This window comes from Plectropomus leopardus, chromosome 1, assembly GCF_008729295.1.
Source record: "Plectropomus leopardus isolate mb chromosome 1, YSFRI_Pleo_2.0, whole genome shotgun sequence".
Classification (NCBI taxonomy): Eukaryota; Metazoa; Chordata; class Actinopteri; order Perciformes; family Serranidae; genus Plectropomus; species Plectropomus leopardus.
Window position 1 is genome coordinate 11,279,690 of NC_056463.1, and position 22,237 is coordinate 11,301,926.

Here is a 22,237-nt window from a genome sequence, read left to right on the forward strand (position 1 = left end):
TCCAGGTATTGAGTCCAAAAAATTGCAACTGTGACTTTCGTCTATCAACACCAATAATCACTCCCTTTGAAAATGTCTATTTTGTTACAAACTAAAAAAAATATTTCAAGCCCAAATTGCCTCTTTGTCAGGTACAGAGGGAACATTTATTTTGCCAACAGTTAAAAAAACTCTGTTCTAGAGATATGAGATAAATCCAGGCTGCAAATCCTAACAGTGAAGAAGCTAGTATGCTCGAATACCTGTTATTTTTATTTGACAAATTACTCAAAACAATTAATCATGGACAACTTGTGTGGTCACAGACCTGATCTATCTCACTTTCCCCTGGAAACAAGGGCTGTCCATCACTCAGCTCCCCGAGGATACACCCCACCGACCACATGTCCACCGCCTTTCCATAGGGAGCCCTGAGGTGGACAGAGAGAGAGAAAGACACAAAATATTATTCAGAGATGATTATGAGAATGATGGTGATGAAAATGATGCTATTAGTGGTCGTGGTGGTGCAAACAAAAGCAAGGATGCTGCGTTTTTGATAAAGAGGATGGTCATTTCTAAGGGAGCAGAGCTGAGGAGTCTGGTGAGAAATGGTGAGAGATCTGGCAGCAGAGAAGCAGAGGAGCGGTGGTGTTGGAGGGAGAGAGTATTTGAGTGGGCGGCATTCAAACGCTGTCTCAATAAATGTTCCAAGGCATTTACTAAATCAGGCTACAGCAGTGAGGCTAGATGACGTTCAGTTGTCTCCGAGCTAGAATGGACATTCAATGCAGCAAAAACAACATAAGACACAAAAACAACCTCGAAACAGAGATTTGGTCTGGGGGTACACTGTGTGTGCACGATGGCTTATGTCATAATGCTGAAGCCGGTGAATCATCACCTCTTTTTGGGGAAAGAGTACAACCTGTTTCCCCTGTGGTCTGATGAAAAAAGGTGAACACATAATGTTTTGTGGGACTTAACAAAGACACTTAAATATAATATAGCTCTGAAATAATAAGAACTAAAACTAAATTAATAAAATACAATATTACAGAGCTTAGCGAGATACAGTGTATAAAGAGATGGGTTATGTGCTTTTTTAAACACTGTCTTAACTTTCACATTATTTTTTGTCCTTTAGACTTCATGAAACTTTTTCATATAAACAATCCTCAGAATAATCATATATACTATTCAAAATCAAAATGGTCTAAATAGTATATACCATTTCCTTCAACAGATGCCCCTGTATGCTACACACTTTACCTTTAAAGTGATGTACACATTAATAAATCAATAAATATAATCTAATAATTTACATTATTCTGAAATTTAGCAGAAATTCTTTTATGATACTAATACTTTATGAGTATGATTTTAAATAGAAGACTTTTATCTGTAAGAATATTTTTACATTGCATGAGTACTATTTTAGTACTTCTTCCTCCACTGTCCAAAGCAACCCTTGGCCTCAAGTTACATAAAATTTTCCTACTGACTTTTTTTGCAGTGAGTTTGACAGATTTTGAGAAAATGAGAGCACTGGTATCGGATTGGTAGTCCCTAACGACAGATATCCTGAACTGAGGTATTGGAAATGTTATCAGGAGGGAAAGTGATGGATCAGTGTGTCTTTGTCTGATACAATTGCCACAAAACCTAGTGCTATCACAAGACAAAATACTGAGAATAATTTGTCAAAGGCAACAGAATGAGGTCCTTTTCTCTTTACCCGTTTCTCATGTCGTCCCCTACACACACACACACACACACAGACACAGACACAGACACGCACACGCACACACACACACACACACACACACACACACACAGAGACAGACTCACCCCAGCAGCAGCTCAGGCGAGCGGTACCACCTTGTAGCCACATACTCGGTGTAGTTGGCATCTGTTCCCTCTGACAGGTTACGAGCAAAACCTGAACCACAGAAACATGGAAATGAATAAATCACATAGACACTGACACTTACAGTATATATTTCAGACATCCAGTACTCAGGGATAAATATAAATGTAGAAATAATGAAGTAATCAACAGTCAAACTATTTGGACAGCTTTAGTGGCAACATGGCCATGATCCCATGTGACCAGACTCTAATTAGTTATGTCACTGCAGGCGGGCTGAGACCGCGCTTTAGATAACTGGTGTACAGAGAGTCCATTTTAAGCATGAAAAATCACAATAAACAGAATGCCAGCTCCAACAGTGAATAACAAACAAATCTCACCCCAGCTGACTCAGTAGGATTGCATTAGCCAATTATGCAAAGTTAACTGACCGTGTGATTTAACAAAGACTCAAACAAATGTAGAATACACACCTGGGAATCTATAAAATAAAAAAAACCTCAACTGATCAATATAATTTATTAGTATTTACAGGGAAAACAGGTGCCTGACATTAACCTGACTTTATTGAAATATAGCTTTGGCAGATAAATTGTGATAACAACCAGCAGAGTGGGTTTTATAGAGGCTGGTTGGCTGCTTCCCAGTGGCAGAATTGATCCTACATTTTATATGGTGACAAATTAATGGTCGAATTTTTCACAAAGCTCAAGGAACCAAACTAAAATCACAGATAGAATGACAGAAATCAAAGATAATTTGACAGTATTTCTATGACTCTGCACATGCAGCAAAATGTCTTTTAAATCACCAGTAAAAGCTGACCTGGTCTGATAAACAAATACCTTGATTTTACAGGCAGTTATCTTTATTTGACAAGGAGAACTTGCACGGGAGAGTGAGGTTTTACTGCTTTGCACACATAAATCTCAACAACTCAGCGTGACAATATATATGCTGTAAAGATCAGACAGAGACAACCAAAGACTCACCAAAGTCACAGAGTTTTAGCACATCCTCCGAGCTGATGAGGAGGTTCTCCGGCTTGATATCTGAAAGAGAGACACACACAAAAGGCAACACACTTTTATGAACCAGAATATAAAAACACTTATTTTACATAAGAAAAACATGATTTTGAAACACAAGGCTAAGTGAGATTAATATTTTTGCGGCAGTGACATTAATTAAGAAATAAAGATAAACTCCTCACCTCTGTGTACTATCTCATTCGTGTGACACCAGTTGATGGCTTTGATGAGCTGGTAGATGTAGCTGCGGACTTTATCAGGCGGCGCACCATTGGGCAGTTCCTCCAAAAGCTCCAACATGTTCTGCACACCACACGATAAAGAGCTGGGATGTGTAGCTGCAGGTGTGACTGATTAGCTTAGTGAAAATGTACTTTAAATGAATACTTCACCTGCAAAATGAACAGTTCTACATCAATTAAAGAGCACTGCAATTTGAAATGTGTTATATGCACCAGTGCACTGCCAATAAAGAAATCCCATTATTTAATTCTATTTTTTTTTTCTCAGTAACTGTAACTAATTACAATTATATGTATTTTGTAATTTAATTACAGGCAGTTAGTTACTCCTCAGCACTGAGCATGCTGGAAGTGTTTTCAATAGAAAGGTTTTGGGAAAAATGCAGGTGTTTGGGAAGTACTGAGCATACAACTGAATAAATGAGACTTGGATTATACTGCACGAGTTGTTTAACAGTCTGTAAGTTTTGATATAGTTTTGCTGTAGTTAAACCCAAATGACTTTTATTCATGAAAAAGTCATGAAAAATGTCTTTTTTGGATTGTCTGTTCACCACAGAGACATGCAAAAAAAAAAAAAAACAACTAACAAATGGAGTGAGTAACTGATACAGAAATGGTCACTTTGCAGGTGAAGTATTTCTTTAAAATAAAATAATGAGAGGAATAAAAACTGTTCATGCAACACACTTGCACACACAGATTCACACATAATTGCCTACATATGCACTTTTACATATTCTACTAATAGTAATATTTCTAAAATAAAGGATACTGAAAAGATTAAGTATTCTTAGAAATAAATATAATAAATATACTTGGATGGGGATTCCTCTCTCCTATTGTTTTTTTTTTTTTTTTTTTACCCCGACCAGAGAGTGAAAGGGGACACCAGGATAAAACGACCGGAATACAGTATGAAAATAAAACCTGTCATGAAATAAACACTTGGCTGGATACCCTGGCAACACAGTGGGGAATACCATTATTCACCAACAGCATAGTTCATATGTTGCCATGGTGATGGCTTTTTTTATGCTTTACCAAGCAGCCTCGACATCCTGAAACTTGGGAGTCTAGATACAGCAGAGCGGAGAATTGCCATGTAAGAAATAATGTGTGCATAGCATGAAATAATGAGCTGACCCTCTCGACATATTCAAAGACAAGGTAGAGTTTCCCCCTCCTGCGAAAAGCCTCCTTCAGCTCCACAATGTTGTCCTGCTTCAGTGTCCGAAGCATCTTTAGCTCCCGAAGGGTCGTCTCTTTGACCTCCTCATTTTCTGTGCAGAAATTAAAGAGGCAGAAATGATACAGCTGTCTCTCTTTTTTTCTTCCTTCATTACTCCCTCGCTCCGTCACTCACCCTCGCTGTCTTTGAACTTCTTAATGGCCACCAGCTCATTGGTTTCCTGTGAGGGAAGGAGGATGTGAGTTAAAACGAAAGAAAACAACTCATTGAGATAAACAAAGACAGTGAGACGGATAAAAAAGATACATAAAACATTAAAATTGGGTGTAAGAAAACAAAAACTATTAGTAGATCTAAAGGTGAAATAAGAGAAATGATATTTAAATTTGTTTCCTGCCCACTCTTAACATAAAATAAAAATGTGTGCCCAAGTTGCCTGCAGTGCCAACATGGAGTCATGCTGCGTGCTCTCATTTCAATCATTTGACCACAGGGCATTTGCACACAAAAAACAGCTCATCCTCGGCATAGTTAATATGCATCGTACAGTAGGTCTCCTTCAGTTTTTTGCAGGTTTGCAAGATTGACCCTGACAAATTTTATAAGCCTGTGTGTCTGCACATTTAGAGATTTACAGTAGTTTTGTTTGAAAGGCTGTGCAGCAGCTGGAAGGCTACGGCTTAGACACCAAACGTACATTAGACAGTTTTACTGGAAAACATAACAAGTGTAGATTTTGTTTCTGATAGTGAAATTGTGCATGCAGCAGTATTACGGAAAACTTGTGATTTTGCTGCAGCTTTTCAAAGGTCATTATCATTTTAAAAAGGAATCTCGCAAAAGTCTTCATATAGGTTTTGACCAGGTTTTATTGGATTAATTTCTACTGGCCACATGCTGGAATCAAGAAACTGGGCAAAACACTGTGAACACAACTATATAGATATCATGCTTTCAACACACTTGTTTCAGATGAATATATAAAGAATTATCAGGCTATACGAGGCTATATGAGCTTCCCATTACTTAAAATAAGATTTAAAGCAGGTTTTAAGGCTTTAATGATTGCCCCACTGGACTGTGTTTAAGCTCAGTGAGAAGCTTCAGCAAAAAGGGAAATGTTATCAAAACTACAGCAACGAAAGGGAAGGAGCTTCTCATTTTTAACTGATGGCAATTAACATTTCAATGTGATGTCTCTGAGTACATACAACTAGCAGTCTGTTCAGGGCCCCGAACACTGATGATATTTATTATAGACTGTATATAAAGATGGATGGCATGACATCTTCCCAAAAGTGAAGCAAAAACATCTCAATCACCCCCTGGTGGCTGGCTGCAGTGTAGATCATAACTAAAACCCCATTCAAAAAACCTACTGACTTTGAGACGAGGGAACCAGAGGTGCTGAAATGTTAATCAACTGCCGGGTTTTAGGACTCATGATTGGGGTTGTCTGTATTTTGTGGGCCAATGTTATGCCCCACTCCCCAACACTTCACCGTTGACCCAAAATAATCCCATAAGATGCCTTTAAAACATTTAAAATGATGGGATTTGTTAACCAAAACATGCAAACGACAATAAAAGGGCAGAGAGGCAGCAAGACCAGCAGTCAAAACAACAGAAGCCTCTCTCTTCTCTCTGCTGCTGTCAAAGCTTCTTAAGCCCCTCCCTCCTCAGCCAGGTGCAGTGCACCTCCTTAGGTGATGCAGCACACCTGGCCAGATCTACGGAGGGAAAAGACAACAGCAAGGAACACACAATTCATGCTTCTAACATTGAGCGGAGCCCCTATGTTTCTGATCTGCCCCTTTTCTAATACCACCTGCAATAACAATTAATTATTTTAGTCTTTGTTAAAGTTAGCTGCCAACAGGTGCAATTTCTTACTGAAATCCCATGCATCAAGTTTAAAGCTGTCAGATGTACACACATACCTAAAGAGTAAATTTATTGTTTCGGGCTAGTTGTATTAATTTCTGTATTCTGCAAAATGTGAACATATTTGCCCACACTGCTCATTAACCCTTTAAAAACTGAGCAAACTGTCTTGATTTCTTTTCAAAACATGAAAGGAAGCTATAAGAAACTTAACAAGAAATGACCCAAAGCAAGAAATTAGCTAGAAAGTTACAAGCAAATTGACTTAAATTTTCTTGTAACTACAAAAAAGTAAAAGAACAAAAACAGGAAAATAACCAGTGAAGAGTGCTAAATAAAAATAAATATGTTTTTTTTCTGTAACCTAATTTCAATTGTAAAATTATAATAAAATCTAAATAAAGTTTTCTTGATCTCTCTCTCTCATTTTTAGCTAATTTTCACGTTATTTTGTAGTCACCTTTCACTTTGTCACCTTCGACTTGGCATGACATTTCATTCCAAGTTGCTGTTTGTCTGTTTTCCCATATTTTTGAAAGAAATCAAACCAATTTGTTCACATTTCAAAGGTTTGTGTGCTTGTAATAGGCATCTGAATGCAGCACAAGAAAACTGATGTCTATTCAGGTTTCAAAGGGTTAAATGGGAAACCCGTCAATTCGGTCTCTATGTTGGACCCCGAGGTTGGAGTGGGTGATGACACGGTCGAAAAGAATTACGGCATACAGGCCAGTCTCCCTGTGTCTTCTGCTACTCTCGTGTTGCTCTATTGTCCTTTTGTTTACGGAGGGTCAGACAACAGAGTCGGCCTCAGTGTCGAGTAGAGGCCACGCGGTGAAGGAGCTGCACGCCACTGCCAGCGCTCCTGCTCACACAAACACAATTGTTTAACTGAACACGCATTTTTAAATTCAACATTGTCTCTTTAGAGACGTTCACATGAGAAACGAGCAAAATAAAACAACATGGATTTACAGCTCTAACAACACTTAATCCTGAGAGTAAAGTTACAACTTCCAGTAAAGAGAAGTACATCTGAACAGCAAAGTGGGAGATCTGACAGTGTTTACCAGGCAGAGTAAGAAACACACATACAGCACATGTGACATTTTTCAGCTCTGTGGCAGCACCTTACAATGTGCTGATGATGTTTGTGCTCGTGCGTGGCGTCTTTGACCTCCTCTGATTTTGCCTTTTGAGTCACTGTTAAGTCAGCACACCTAAAAATAACCTCAGGCTAATTTTCTGCTGATGACACAAGCAGCCGATGATTGTCACGTTACACAGAAGAGAAAAGCTTGAACGTTTCACAGCTGCCATGAACGTTTTACTGTGCTGTGGTAAATGCAAAAGTGGGGATGTTGCTGCACTTATGTTTTCATATCAATACATTTCTATTAGATAGAGGCCGTAATTATTATGCCTGATGGGGAAATGGTTTAATGGGCTTTAATGGGCAGTTCAACCAGTTCAGATTCAGAAAACTTTATTATCTGTCATGACAGAAAATCATCTTAAACGTGGCTCAACATACAGTGCAAAACAAACAATAAACAGACAATACGTAACATACAGCATGTTTTCCTAAAAAACCCAGAGTAAATACCTAATACAATCATTTAGACCGTTTTTTTATTACAATATAATATTGTAATCTAAGATCTAAGATGTTTATAGCAGCTGGAATAAAGGAGTTTTTATAAGTGTTTTTTTGGCCTTGACTTCAAGGGTGGCCTGGTGGTAGTAGCTGGAAAGACTTACATTTGAAACCTTTTGCATTTTCTTTTGCAAATGTGTGCACAGTGCAGTTTTACTTGACCAGTAAAAGAACTCTGCAGAGTAAACTATCTGTATCATATGTATTTGTATCACTTTATCAATCAAAAGTGACTAAAGCCCAATTTGATGTCTTTAAACTGCCGACATTGTTTTACCAATAGAAACTAAAAAGTGTTCTGCTAACAAAGATTTAAAACTTTAAAATCAAGAACACGCAATGCTTCTACAAACTGCAAAGGCAATTAATCAATTAAAGAGTCGCTGATGAAGTTTCTGTAGACCAACCACCGGTAATTAATTAACATCCCTGCAGCACAACAATACAGCACAGACATAATGTATAGGCACCAGGGAACACTGGCCAGTGTGTAGGTTGTGCTATTGTCACTCCCAGCACACAAATTCAAGATAACACATAAGCCTCCACATACAAACACCCACATACGCTAACACAACACTTCCATAAAGTGGCAGAACATCGCACACAAACGCGGGCACACATTCGCTCGACTAATTAAATGTTCCATCGAACACATACTGTACTGTAAAGTATACATAATTCATACAGGAACGCAAATTTATAATGCATCTTGTGTCTTGGTAGTACAGTTAAGAGTCTCGTCTGAGTCACCTGGCTGGGTTTTAGCCGGCTGCCTTTGATATCCTTCAACAGTACACAGGTCCGCTGCCGACTCCTAACAGGGTGACCCATTTACCATCAGCATAGTCTCCATGTTCAATACCTCCCTCTGCATCTTCTCTTCTCCATCACACACACACACACACACGCACGCACGCACGCACGCACACACACACACACACTCTCTCTCTCTCTCTCTGCCACCCTTTTCTCTTTTGCCCTGCTTCCAACTGAGAAAAGTAAAAATAACTGCTCTCTCGCAGCAAAGCTAAAAAGCTTTTATTGCCATGGTCTCTGGCTCTACATGTGAAAATGAAAAGCCAACTACTGTTATATAAGAGGGAAACATGTCACATGTCACTTATTTGTAACTTAGTGCAACAGAAAGGATTCAGTATTACCGCAACGTGGCAGCTAGTATCTAATTTTCTATTGAATGGAAATTTGCTGGGTATCAAATGTGTTATCCAATAAGGAAAGGAGTTTAAGATAGAAAAAGTATTAAAAAGGAAAAAGACATTTTTTTACTTTAACAAATCATAATGAACTAAATGTTGATTGCACAATGTAATGGCTACAGTGTAATGACACCATCAGCGTTCATACTGGTTCCCCGTAAGCCTCGCTTTCACTTTGCAATTCTGTCAGCCACCGGGTAAGATCTACCAGGAAAATGAACAGTGTCAAACGCCACGTAACCAAAACAGGAAGAGGAGAGCACTTTTCTTTTCCCCGGTAGCTATCTCTAGTTTCCAAAGAGCATCAGTGTAAGTTTTTTGTGGTTACTACTCTTCTGTTTTTCCTGGGAAACTCATGTTTTGCATCAACATCTCTCAGGTTTCTCCCATATTTCTGACAAATCTACAGCCCCCTTTTCCTTTTCATTATCACAACCTTTTTCTGGGACTAAACCGCGAGCATTAGCCCTCTGATTCTAAAAGTGCACCGTTTCCTACCAGCTGTCTTTTCCCGATCTCTCCCTCCTTCTCCAATCCTCTGGAGCCGGAGAGGGGCACCCATCAGGCCCACATGAGTTGGGCGTGGCTGCTGGTGGACACCTTTTGTCCATGCTGACCACGTGAACTGTGCATAACACCAACAGGACACTCTAGCAGGGATTGAGGGGTGCCTCTGGGGTTGGGGGACCCAGCTTGCCTTCCTGCCCAATGGCAGGGTACCCATCTGTCTTTCAGAGACCGTGAGCCTCCTGTTCTGCCCAGCTTAGGCATCCAAGACCCAGGGGTGTGTTGACAAGGGAGGACAGCCAGCTGTAGGTCCCTGACTCAGGCCAAGCCTACAGCCCGCTCTCCCTCCCTCCTACTGGCACTCTGCTGGATTACAAGGGTCATGGGCCAAAAACTAAACCAAATTAAATGTAACATAAAAATGATTTATTCAACATAAAAATGCTGCTGCAGTCCAGTTATTTATATTCTTTAAAAGTCACCAGAATGCAGGACACAAAGTCTCTGAAACTCAATCTTTTGGGGGAGTCGAGGACTCCAGAAAATAAGTCTTCCCTACTTTGGAGGTCTCAAGGTTGTCAGATATAACCCACAGTAGTGGAAATGGCAGACAGGCGAACAACCAAAGCAGCTGTAGCAGTTGCTGGACCCTGATGAAAATGTAAAGTGATTGATTGTCTTTGAGGCAATGGCACCAACAATAATACATCCTTTTTTATTCTAATTTAATTGTTTTTTACGACATCTATTGCACGGTCTGTCCTAAAAGAGGGATCCCTCCTCAGTCGCTCTTCCTGAGGTTTCTACCATTTCTTTTCCCCGTTATGTTTTCCCTTAGTCGTTTTGAGAGTCTCCAGATAGAGGGATGTTGTCTTCTGTAAAGCCCTCTGAGGTAAATTGTAATTTTTGATAATGGGCTTTATCAATAAAACTGAATTGAAAAACTGATATGCTCAAGGGAAGAAAGAGGAAAAAATGTCCCTTTCCGCCATTAAATAGAGGTCTTGCTGTTTCAGTGCTGATTAAATGACCTCAAATTTATTGACTTTGGTATGCAAGCATTAAAACATGTCATTCAGGCACAGAATACACAATTTCTCACTTCTTATATACACATATATATATATATATATATATATATATATATATGTTTCTTTGTAAATTAGTATTTCTTAAGAAACATTTGTCTCACAAATGCAGCTTTAAACAAAGACTAATCAGAGCACAAACACTTGAATGTTCCCAACACAACAAACAGACATCTTTGGAAGATGAGGCGAGAGAAATGTGACAACAAAGTTCCACATTCACTAACTGTTGATTTCTGCATTTTACCACGTTCTGTAATACAGATTGTCCTTTTCTTATCTGCCTCTGTGGCAGCTTCCTCTCTAACCATCATGTTCTGCTTACCATGTCATTTCGTTCATGTTTGCAGAATGCAAGCGTTTGCATATTTAGAGTTTCACTGAATGTATATAATTTATGGCTCACTTTAAATTTTCATGAAGCACAGCGGTGAGGGAACTTGGTCGAAGGACATATGTAGGGCCTAAAATGAAAAAAACATGCACAAATTGCATGTATGGGAAAATGGACCACAGGGCAGACATCCAGCACTTACAGTACTTCATAATGAGTCAGCCCAGTTTAGTCTAATTCCCCTTTTATCTGTCATACGATGTATGCATCAGCAGCATAGATTTGTTTGCTATCAAGCACATCTTTGAACTCAATTCAACACATACTGCATTTACACCGAAAACTGAGTGCAATAAACAATAATGATGACCTAAAACTACTATTTCTTATGCTAAATCCTCTTTGAGAAACACAATAGGATGGCAGCTGCATTAAACATTTAAAAAATGTCTTTCCCTCTACTTGTTGACTCGGCTGCGACTGTCACTCCTCCCACAGTAGTCCTCTCCAGCTCTACGTGTGGAGTGAGGTGCTTTTCACAAATATATTATGTTCATAAATGCGCTGACAAAAGGAATGATACAAAATTAGACCAAAAAATATGTAATTCTGTGCAGTCAAAGCAGAACATGTTGCATTCTGCACACAGATGAGTTTTTACAGGTAGTGTGACTGACTCTATAGGGGTCACCTTTGCAGTAACAGCTTCTTTAATTCAGATTAAACTCAACATTACTTTATTAATGAAGCCTTGAATGCAGGTGCTAATAATAGTTGCAGTAATCTGCCATTAACCCCATTCCTGTCTGATCAAGCTGGGACATCCATTTTGTGTTTCATTCATGACAATGTTGATGGATTTAAAGCTGGAGTGATGGATTTTTACATACAAATGAACGTCTGTTGAATTTGAGTCCTCACCAAATGAGGTCACATAATGCTGATTAAACCTACATGGGAAGCCCCCTGTATTTCTGAGTATCCAATAGTTTTGGTGTCTGTGGCAAGTTTCCATGCAGTCACATCTGAAGTGAAGAGCTTTAGGAGGGAAAGATTCATTTATTTGCTTTAATTACTTCTTGATGTTTCATCTCTATGTAGTTGCTGCTGATATGAGGAGAGTTTGGAGGGGAGAGACAACAGTGACGAAACTAAAAGTAAAAGTTGACTTATTTATGTCCCATGACTTCACATAATGTTACAATAATACTTATTTTGGTCCAAACCATTCTTTTTTTTTCTAAACCTAAAATGAAGTAAACCTAAATTGTAAATTTATTTTGAAAAGTCTAATCTCACCTTCAAAAGTGCATTTTTTTAAGTGAAAACTGACATGTTGCCCCTTAGCATGCAAAGGTGATGCTAGAGAGATACTTCGAGAGTCGCAATTCAACATGTAGGGCCTCCTACCAAGGGTCGTTATTTGACGAGTTGGTAGTGAAAATGTGTTGGTCATGTGCAGCGTAGGGTGGCGTGTATGCAAATTAAGCACACGAGGCCAGGTGTTTCCGACCCTCTGATTGGTTAGATCGTGTAGCATTAAAAAAAGCAGCTTTTGCTATTTGAAAATTGCTTTCTATTATATTGTAGTGTTGATCTGAATTTGATTAATCATTCAGCCCTACAGTCTGTATTCATTATCTTTAACTTTGACTCGTATTTGACTCAGCCGGTTTTCTTACTCTGACCCGAATTTGGCTTTTTTTGGCTTTTGGTGATTACCAGCCTTTTCAAAAGCTTTTTTCAGAGTTACATTTTTTAAAAGACACATACCAACTTTAGCATTTGCAACTCAGGACACCACAGGTTGATAAACTAAAAAAAAATAACAACAGCAACACATGAACTGGGAACCATTCAGTCACGTATGGTAGGCACTGCTGGATAAGTCACACCAGCAGGCCTCGCTTTCATGCATACCAAGCACAAAATGGCATGAATTTAAAGACTTTTTAAGAGCCACCAGCCGAACTCACATCATATACCAGCCTTTCAGATTCATGCATACAATGTGACATACTATAGAGAGCACGTGAGAGAGCAGGTCAGTGCCACGTGACTGATGTTTGCACACCATGTGCAACTGGTGACTTTAGGGCAGGTGTGGGCAACCTTTTTCCTATCAAGGGCCATTGCAATTTTTATTAAGTCCTCCGAGGTGCATACTGAATTTATGAACACATATGATGCAAAATTATAGATTTTGATAGTATGAAAAACCAGTTATCACGGTTTCTCCATTAATACAAGTAAATAACACTCCTTCACAAGGTTTGAGCTTCTTAGCTACTAATTTACTCACCACAAAACTTGTCCTCCAAACATTTTATCTGTCAGTCTCTTGAAAGCTGATTGTTGGGCACCCCAACTCCGACGAAGATTTTATCATTTTATCAAAACGCATTTATCCTTTCAACTCGTCCAGTTTAGCATATTTCAAGCTGTAACGGCGCTCGAGACTGGCCTTTTTTCATGTTTTCCGGCGCCACAAACTAGCCAAAGTTTGCCTTTTACTTCGACAATGAAATAATCGTTTGTCCATTTTTCCTGAAAAACGCGTCCACTTTCCTTTTCTTGGTACTCGCCATGACACATGTCACTTGCCAATCAATCCCCAAAGTTATCGCGCGATGGCACGTAACCTCACGTGTTGTGTTCACTGACCCTGAACCTGACTCGGACACGCAAAGCCGTCAGAGTTGTCTCAGAAAAGTAATTGCTGTCACATTTTTTCCCTGAGTTTATAAGTTTATATGTTTATTTTTAGAATTGTTTAGCCGGATCAAATGGTTTCGTGGGCCGTACGCGGCTCGGAAACACTGAAGTATTTCAAGATGTGACTCATTGAAAGAAAAAAAGGTTTGCTTCAATAATGGTGGCAACAATTTTTTAATCTTGATTATTCTGCAGAATATTTTTTTCTATTAATTGGTTAGTTTATGAAACACCTTAATATAGTTACCTATAAATTTTCTTTCAATCAACCCATTACTCTATTATCATTGCAGCTCTAGTGTTATTGCCCAAATATTAACATTTGAATCTTCATTAATGTCGGTTTTTAAAATCTCAAAATGCAAAAAGACATAATAATGTGAACCCAAATACAAATGACAGTGAGACCTACAGAAATGAGAAATGCTGTCTTACCTTATGTCTGCACTTAAGCACCACTCCATATGCTCCTGGACAGAGAAATAAAGAGAGAGAAACAAAGATCAATAAAAGATGAGACATGTGTTTAAGTTTGAACATCTTAATTAATGTTTTGGCCTCCTGAACCTCTTTCAAACAGGTTCTTAAAAAACAAGAGCAGCAGGTGAGAACCACCACAGAAACAACAGTTAATAGGTGAGGCGGAGGCATACGTACTCTCCCACACACTCTACACACACTATACCTTGGACAACACACACACACACACACACACACACACACATACACACACACGCAGAGTTTCTGCCTTTGCTTAGCACGGCGTGTTCTGTTCGGTAGATCATCCATATTTCAGATGTCAGGTCTATGGCTCTTAGTCAGACTTGCATTGGTTGAAGTTAATAGTTTTATTTCCAAATTGCTTTTTGTTGCCATTCAAATCACACATACAGCATAATAACTCCCAATTGTGCCTGTTCCAGTTTAAATGTTTAATTCGGCTGGGGAACGAGGCAAGAACAAACAAATTGTACCACATGAATAAAACAACAGTTAAATTATCCAGGAGCATGCATTCTTTCTATGTTAAAACACTGACAATACACTAAAATAAAACATTAAAATGTGAATTTATAGTGATAACAATGACTACCTTTAAAGGTCCAGTGTGTAGGATTTATGTTTATATTGGTACAAATCTAATACACTATAATAAGTAAGTCTTCTTTAGTGTATAATCACTCGAAGAAGAATCGTTGTGTTTTCAATATCTTAGAATGAGTCATTTATATCTACATAGGGAGCGGGTCCTTGTACATGAAGTTTGCCATGTTGCACCACCATGTCTCTACAGTTTTCTTAGTATGGGTAAATCAAACACTAGCTCCAGAGAGCGATATTCGTATTTTTGCATTCTCGTGTCAGCCACTGTAATAATCAGAGCGTTGTAAAAACGCTGATTTTTTTTTTCCTTGAAACTGCTTTATTCATTATTATTACTGGTTTAAATTACCAAGTCCATTTTGGAGAGGAAGAGACCGCTACAGATAATTAGTTTGCCATTTAAAACCTCTTGAACATACGGACCTTAACGTTATCAGAGGAAAAAGTGCTAGACCAGTGGCCCATCTGTGAGATGCTGAAAGGCGCCAGAGAAAAACTGATTTTTAACATAAAACTGCTTTATTTATTTAATTTTTTTACTGTTTTTACTGATTAAAATCACTTGATCAATTTGTTTTGGAGAGGAAGAGACCTCTGCGGATAATTCGACTTCAAATAAAAACCGCTGGAACGATGAACACTGAAGGAATTTATAAAAGGAAAAGTTTAAACTGGTTGCTATTTGCAGTCCTCACCACTGGATGCCACTGAAACAACCTAAATCTTACAAACTCCACTATTTGAAAGATGCAATAAGCAAAATATAATTATATACATTGTAACTTTAAGACGAGAAAAATGTCGCTGCTGTGGTTTTAAATCTATCCTCATTTAAATAACAATTCTTTGTGTGTCTAACTTTTTGATTAATACGTTCTGACAAGCATTGATGTAGATCATAGTTAGCGAGAATTATCAACAGAACAATAAACACTCGGTTATTCTGTCTTATCACATCAGAGTGAAGCTGGGGAAGCGTGTCAGTGCAACTCACTGAAACAAGCTACAAATGACGCTGCTGACTGAAAGAAATCATTCCTGCCTGGTTTGATATGAAGGATCTTTGTGTGCCAAATACGCAAGAGTCATTCACAGCTCGACTTTTCGTTTTATCCTCATTTATTTCATTTTTTGACCAGCCATCAATGTTGTCATTGGAGCCAGTGACCAAACTTTTTATACTTACAAAAAAAAAATTGACACAGAAATGTATACAATAAACGATTATTTTAAATTATGATATTTTTCTGAAACAGTGTCACAGGGAGAAGGAATTTCTTTGACTATAGCTTAAAAATGTTTTTAAGATATGTATAGAGGCTGAAAAAAATATTGGTATAAAACTTTAAAAAAAAACAAAAACATGTGATCTACGAATACTAAAACTGTATAAACAGCCAACGCTATGGGTTAATGTTTATGTTTAGGCAGAAATATTTAGTCAGGGAATGATTTTTGTCAGCAGTGGTGGATGAAGGACCTCATTGATATCTTACCAGATAATTACTTTAGTAGAAGTTAAAGTTATACATTTGAATTTTACTTAAGTTAAAGTCTTAGTTGATCTAATTGTACTTAAGTATTGAAAGGAAAAGTACAAGTAAAAATGTAAATTGTAAATCTCAAGGTAGACACACCCCAAAGCATACCTTCCTTTATTGTCTGTTTTACTCTAAATGGGAATATAATTTACTGCGCTGAATTACCTCAGAAGCTCCAAGTGTAATTCAACAATATTTACAAAATGAACATCATGCTGTATTGAAGAAGACTTAAAACTGGTGATTGAGATTATACATTTTGAAGGAAATTGTTCACTGGGGTAATAAATCGAGTGAGAAGTGGGATCATCTTCTCATTGACATACATAGAATCTGACGTATTTTTGTAAGCAGTGGAGTCGCTCCCTGATGGCCACCAGAAATAATGCAGGTTTAAGTCCAGATCAGAAAAACTCAAGGCACACTGCAATGCTTTTTTTTTTTTTTTAAAGTCTGCCCCGATTAGACGGATTGCTTTTGACAGCCTGATGCGTTTTTTCTTTCTTTTTAATTATTGTTGCTAGAAAACCAGAGGATCACCTGTTCTTTGTTTACTGCTATTCTGTTGTGAGGTAAACTCACAGATCCGTACCTTAATATCTGCATAAACAATGGACAGGCAAAGACACTTTCTCTGGCTCTTCCTGAGGGTAAGAGGCTGTTCCCAAATAGTATGTTGGTCATAGAATAAGGAGATTTGTGTGGGTAATTGAGACCCTCAGAGACAGTTTGAAAATCTGCTGTCATTTGTAGCTGAGCTGACGATTTGTTCAGATATATCTTGCAGCTTGCCTTGTAAGGCGATGTTGAGATGAGCTGATGTTAGCTGAACACAATGACTACGCTACGACTAGTTGTCATTGACTAGAAGGCCCACCTCTCAATTCATCTGATTGGCAAATGAGATGAACAATGATGGACAATGAAAAAAAGTTGGATGCTTTTTTCACTTTGGGTTGAAGTTTTTACAACTCTGAGTCGTTCAGGGTGCTCTTGCAAAAAAACGAGGCGCTTAGCAACGCAAAAGCAGCAAGCAAAACACTTCACACTCATTAAAAAATCATTACAAAAAGCCATCCTTAGCTGTTAAAATGCGGTCTGTCTGAGCATGGCCTTAAGGCATCTCTGCATTGCCTTTTCATTTCAGATAACTCCTGTCAGCTCCGGACAGACAAGGGGCATAATTCACATGGCCAATAGTGGTCTTTTTGAAGCAAACATAAATCGTACTCTCAAACAAAAGGCAGAATTCACAATACTCTCAAATAATAGCCAGCGGTGGTGCCAACATGAAAAAATGATGGCTGCTTAACAAACATTTAGGGGTGTAGGAATTACCTGTACTCTGATAGTATTCTGATCACATTGTAAATTCATCATATTTTCAGCATCATATTTTCAGCTGAGCAGCTTTCTCTTTTTTTTTTAAACACAATTACTTTAATTCACTGATTAACTCCAGTTGCTTCCACGCTGCTGGTCTGTTAAACACAAAACTTCATGCAGACTAAAAAAATACACTTGTAAGTATACTAGTACAGGTATGGATATTGGCATCTGAAGCATTTAATGTGAAACAACAATTCAGGAAGTGAATTTTGCTGTAACTTAACAGTGGGTTAAAACATTTTAAAATGAAAGCAAATGGGAATAATTACAGAATAAAAACAGTATTTGTTAGAGAAGAGAAACTTAGTGCAGAGGGGTGTTTATGACATGACTGTTAATGCAATGATTAAATTAGTGCTGTGGGAACATACACTATCAGTACAACAACATAAACATGGAGGATGTTTTGCATGAACAGCAAATTAATTAAAAACAGGGAGCCTTCTTACTAAAATCTGATAATAAGATATGAATCATGGAATTATAAGAATAAAGACCTGTTTCATATGAAGGCCTGGTGCTCTCGGCAGTCGAGGTAAATAAAGGCCCCTGAAACTATTTGAGAATACATGGTAAACAAATGAATAATGCTTTAGTTTTCCTTGTGAGGAGAGTCTCGAAGGATGGTGCTCTCTGAGAAACTTCTGCAACCTCTCAGCCTCACAAGCCCCTCTAAAATCCCAAGGACATGTTGGAGATAAAAGACCTGACAACTGCAATGTGCAGCTGCTGTGCAACTTAAACTGCACCTTAGGCTGCTAAAATACCCAAATCCCCATGAAAAACAACAGTCGTCTGATCTCCAGGATCAGAGTTGCAGGTTGACAACAAGTACATACAGTCCTCACGTTCTACGAACATGCAGTAAAACCTGCTGTGTAAAAAAAACCACCCACCTTCTCCCACAATGCCAAGGACTTCAAACTTATTCATCACATCACCGAGGGTGGGGGCTCCTCCAGCAGGTGAAACAAGCTGCTCGGGGTTTTAGCGAGGAGACTCCAGCTTTGAGGAGTGAACTGTAGAGTCCAGGAGAAAGGTCGTCTGACCACACCCCATCTTCACAACCTCTTGTACTTCTCTCTTCCTCACTCCACAGCTCTTTTCCAGCCTTTTTTTAAAAATGTCTTTTATTTATGGATCTGACTCAAGTTGTTCCAGACGTCTCCACGCTCCTTTTATTCCATTCTTGAAGTATCCGTCTCGCACTTACATCCAAGCCGCCACACGGTTACCTGCAGGACCAGAGACAGAACAGAGAAGAAAGGTGTTATAATATGCTTTCAGGGGGTAACACCAAGGTCCAACTTCCCATCATGCCTTGCACAGGCAGTAGCATGCTGGTGGTATTCCTGACACAGATGGTGGCTAACTAGGGCATGTGCATGTACAGGAAGGCAGCATTTCCTTGAGGACACATTTAAATCATGGATGACTTAAGCATGACTTCCACACACTCATTGTATCCTGTCAGCCATGCATTCAATCTGGAGGAGGCTGCAAGGTTGATTGACTACAGTGAATGTATACTGACTAGTAGCAGTATTACTGTATGCATCGTTCTGTCATTGTTGGTCAGGTGGAGCACCACCCAGAGGATCACTAGAGGATGAATCCTGCTGGTTATCCTCTGATTTTTTACAACTATTGGATGTACTCCCATATAATCTAGTACATAAATAGGCGGTCAGATTTTTAAATATTCACAAAAATATCATCAGCAAGATGGGTTAACACAATTTTGGTCAAAAATCCATGCTTTTGAGACCTTTGGCGTCCTTTAGTAAAATGTCTCAAAAAACTGTCTGATATTTGCATTGTGGTACAGGAGGCACCCAGTAGCTAAGGTAGTCGAGCAGGCGCCCCATGTACAAAGGCTATGTCCTTGTTGCAGCAGTTTGACTACAACCTCTGGCCCTTTGCTGCATATCATCCCCTCTCTCTGGGAAGACAGTGTAGATGAAATGAGAAAATATTTGTACAGCACTATTTATCATTAGGTTTTCTTAGTCCATGAAAATATCTGCTGAGCCTGCCTGTTTGGGGTTAATTTTATTTATAACAGGATATTTACCCTGAGTAACAGACATGCTGGGAAGCAGTGGCACTCGTGCATCGAGTGTCAAACACAAGCCCATGTTGGGTAAAAAGATGTTTCAGCATATTGCTGGTGTGTTTCCAGCATCACTTGAAATTATCATCTTACAGACATTATAGCAGCACTGCTGTCGTCTGTCTTCATGAGATGTCTTTTGCAAGTTTCAATCAGCCTGCAACGGATGCATAAGTTTACGTCATTGTTTTGCAATGTGCAACTGGGAAAAACACAAGCACTGATACAAGGAATTGATAAAAGGCATACAATTCTAATCAGCCCAACAATTTGGAAGCGGTACTCAACTGGAACCGGTTCTCAAGTCCAATCCCTCGTTGTAATTATAGCTCTGTTGCTTCCACATTCAAGATGTTGAAGTGAATGAGTTAAAATGTGTGATGATTTAACAGTCTCACAACTCATTCTTCCTGTGCTGATAATAAGCATGTACTTTCCTTTGCACCCAATTCTAGGTGTATACACTATTAATATAAAGTAACTTGTTTATGAAGGGAAAAAAAACATTATCCAAAGGCTTAGATCTCCTTCTGTCACACAGCCAAAAACTGACCACGATTATTAAATGCCTCTTTTTGTGATGCGAATGCTGTTGGACTAAAACCATCAAAGCTTCTCACAGTATCAGCCCAACTTCATTTGTTTAACACTTGATTTATTCAGCTGTGAGAAAAAAAAAAAACACTTTAATGTTGATTTGGCTCATGTGCCTGTGTGGGCGTTTTCCTATGCAGTGTAGCCTACACTCCACACAGCTTCCAAAGGAAGTGATAAGGTGGATGTTGAGGCCATCCATGGCTAGTCATTTAAGGATATGGTGTTGCCACAGGGGAGTGATTCGATCTATACTGTATCTTGCCTGAATACACAAATATACCCTAAAACCCTGAGAGTGGAGCAGCCAACATCAGGCATTATTTCCTGTACTCGAGGAAAAATGTTCCTAAAAAACGGGTTCAGCACAGAGTCGGTTTATTGATAAGCTGCTGCTGCTCCTTGCAGCCATCAGGCAGACAGCTGGTAAATGGAAATACGCTGCAAACGTCAGGCAAGTACAGAAAATATTGATAGGACGGACTCGAGCATTAATCTCGCAGCAATCGCCTGTTGGTGTCTGCATGCAAAGAAAGGGAATGAGAGAGTTTTGGAGTGTGAATTTAATAGGCTGGTGCGTGCGTCCGCGTGCACGAGAGTATTTGTGTGTGCGCGTGTGTATATGAGGTGAGAGGGAGAGAGGATAGTAATGCTGATCTCTCTGCATCGAAACTGCGTCTCTCTCATCGCTGCGTTGCGGAGCGCACCACCATTCCGTCGCTGTCCACGCGTTTCTCAGCCTACACAGCAACCAGTGCATGCATTATAACGTAGTTCACGGACCCATGTTCACGACAGTGTTGCACAACAGCACCCGCAAACAGCGTTTAACCACAAACCCATAATTAGACAGCATTTTACGCACGCAAAAAACACCCCATTAAAAAAAACAATCAGTCGCAGCACGTCCATTCTTTGCCCGATGATCCCCTTTTTACCTGCAGATGTGATGTGTCGCCTGTGTGAGGTGAGAGAGCTCAAGCATCATGCCCATGAAAATGATGATGTGAGAAGACGAAGAAACATCATGTGGAGCGACAGGAGGGGTGAAAAAAAGCCCAGGGCCTGTGCGTCGTGACACGATCAAATATCCTACTCACTCAATCTCTGGATGGAGATAACACCGATTCCGCAGGCATAACGCCGATGACGGGATTTCCATGTACCGTCAACAGTTCTTCAGAGGCTCCGTGTTCATAGCTTCAGCATCAGCTGGTTATACCAGCAAAAAAAATCGTCATTCCTCTGAGCGACGCCGTCGACAGCCAATAGAAACACGGACGTCTGCGCGTTCCAGCAGTGGTTTTACATCCAGTATGAGCTGTGATAAGATAAAACTTTGGGATGAAAATGCAGCCCATAATCTCATCAATCTTTACATATGCTTGGTACTCATCTCCCTCTACAGATTTCACACTGTCAGTGTGTGATGGTCGTGTTGCATGATTCCTCCTTTTGGTCAATCCATGTTGTGTCACTGGTTAAAAATCTTCCTGCAGCTCCTCTCCACTCTATCCCACCTACACCTCCCTTTCATGACTGCACTAATTGGCGAAATCAGTGTGAATTCATGGATGCTCAGACACTGGGTCGGTGTGTTTCACAATGAGCAGGTGTTATAGATATTTTGTACATAAAGTGCAGCACCTTCCTCCCAGACACCATGTGTTCTGGGCTTGACCTCCACGTCATCCTTTTGGCTCAATGTTCTCACTGCAACAACTGTATGGTAAAGTTGTAAAAATTGAATGTCAATATAATGACGCTTTTAAGC

At 39.3% G+C, this 22,237-nt stretch overlaps 1 protein-coding gene across 4 annotated transcripts in view; it reads right to left on the minus strand.

The window, feature by feature from the left end:
- The window catches only part of cdkl5 (cyclin-dependent kinase-like 5), a 35,842-nt gene extending 14,194 nt beyond the window's left edge, over positions 1–21,648 (minus strand). For 2 of the 4 annotated variants that reach the window (XM_042483566.1, XM_042483445.1), the window contains exons 1-9: positions 21,402–21,648; positions 18,653–18,991; positions 14,158–14,192; positions 4,492–4,537; positions 4,272–4,408; positions 3,066–3,186; positions 2,845–2,904; positions 1,831–1,921; positions 308–410 (exon numbers count right to left, since the gene is read on the minus strand). In XM_042483566.1, coding sequence (XP_042339500.1) covers positions 308–410; positions 1,831–1,921; positions 2,845–2,904; positions 3,066–3,186; positions 4,272–4,408; positions 4,492–4,537; positions 14,158–14,192; positions 18,653–18,689 — 630 coding nt within the window. In that variant the 5' untranslated portion in view covers positions 18,690–18,991; positions 21,402–21,648. Of the gene's footprint in view, positions 1–307; positions 411–1,830; positions 1,922–2,844; positions 2,905–3,065; positions 3,187–4,271; positions 4,409–4,491; positions 4,538–13,309; positions 13,357–14,157; positions 14,193–18,652; positions 18,992–21,401 lie in introns of those variants that run through there. The other 2 variants (XM_042483502.1, XM_042483622.1) reach the window with 2 other exon arrangements.
- Positions 21,649–22,237: the final 589 nt, after the last annotated feature.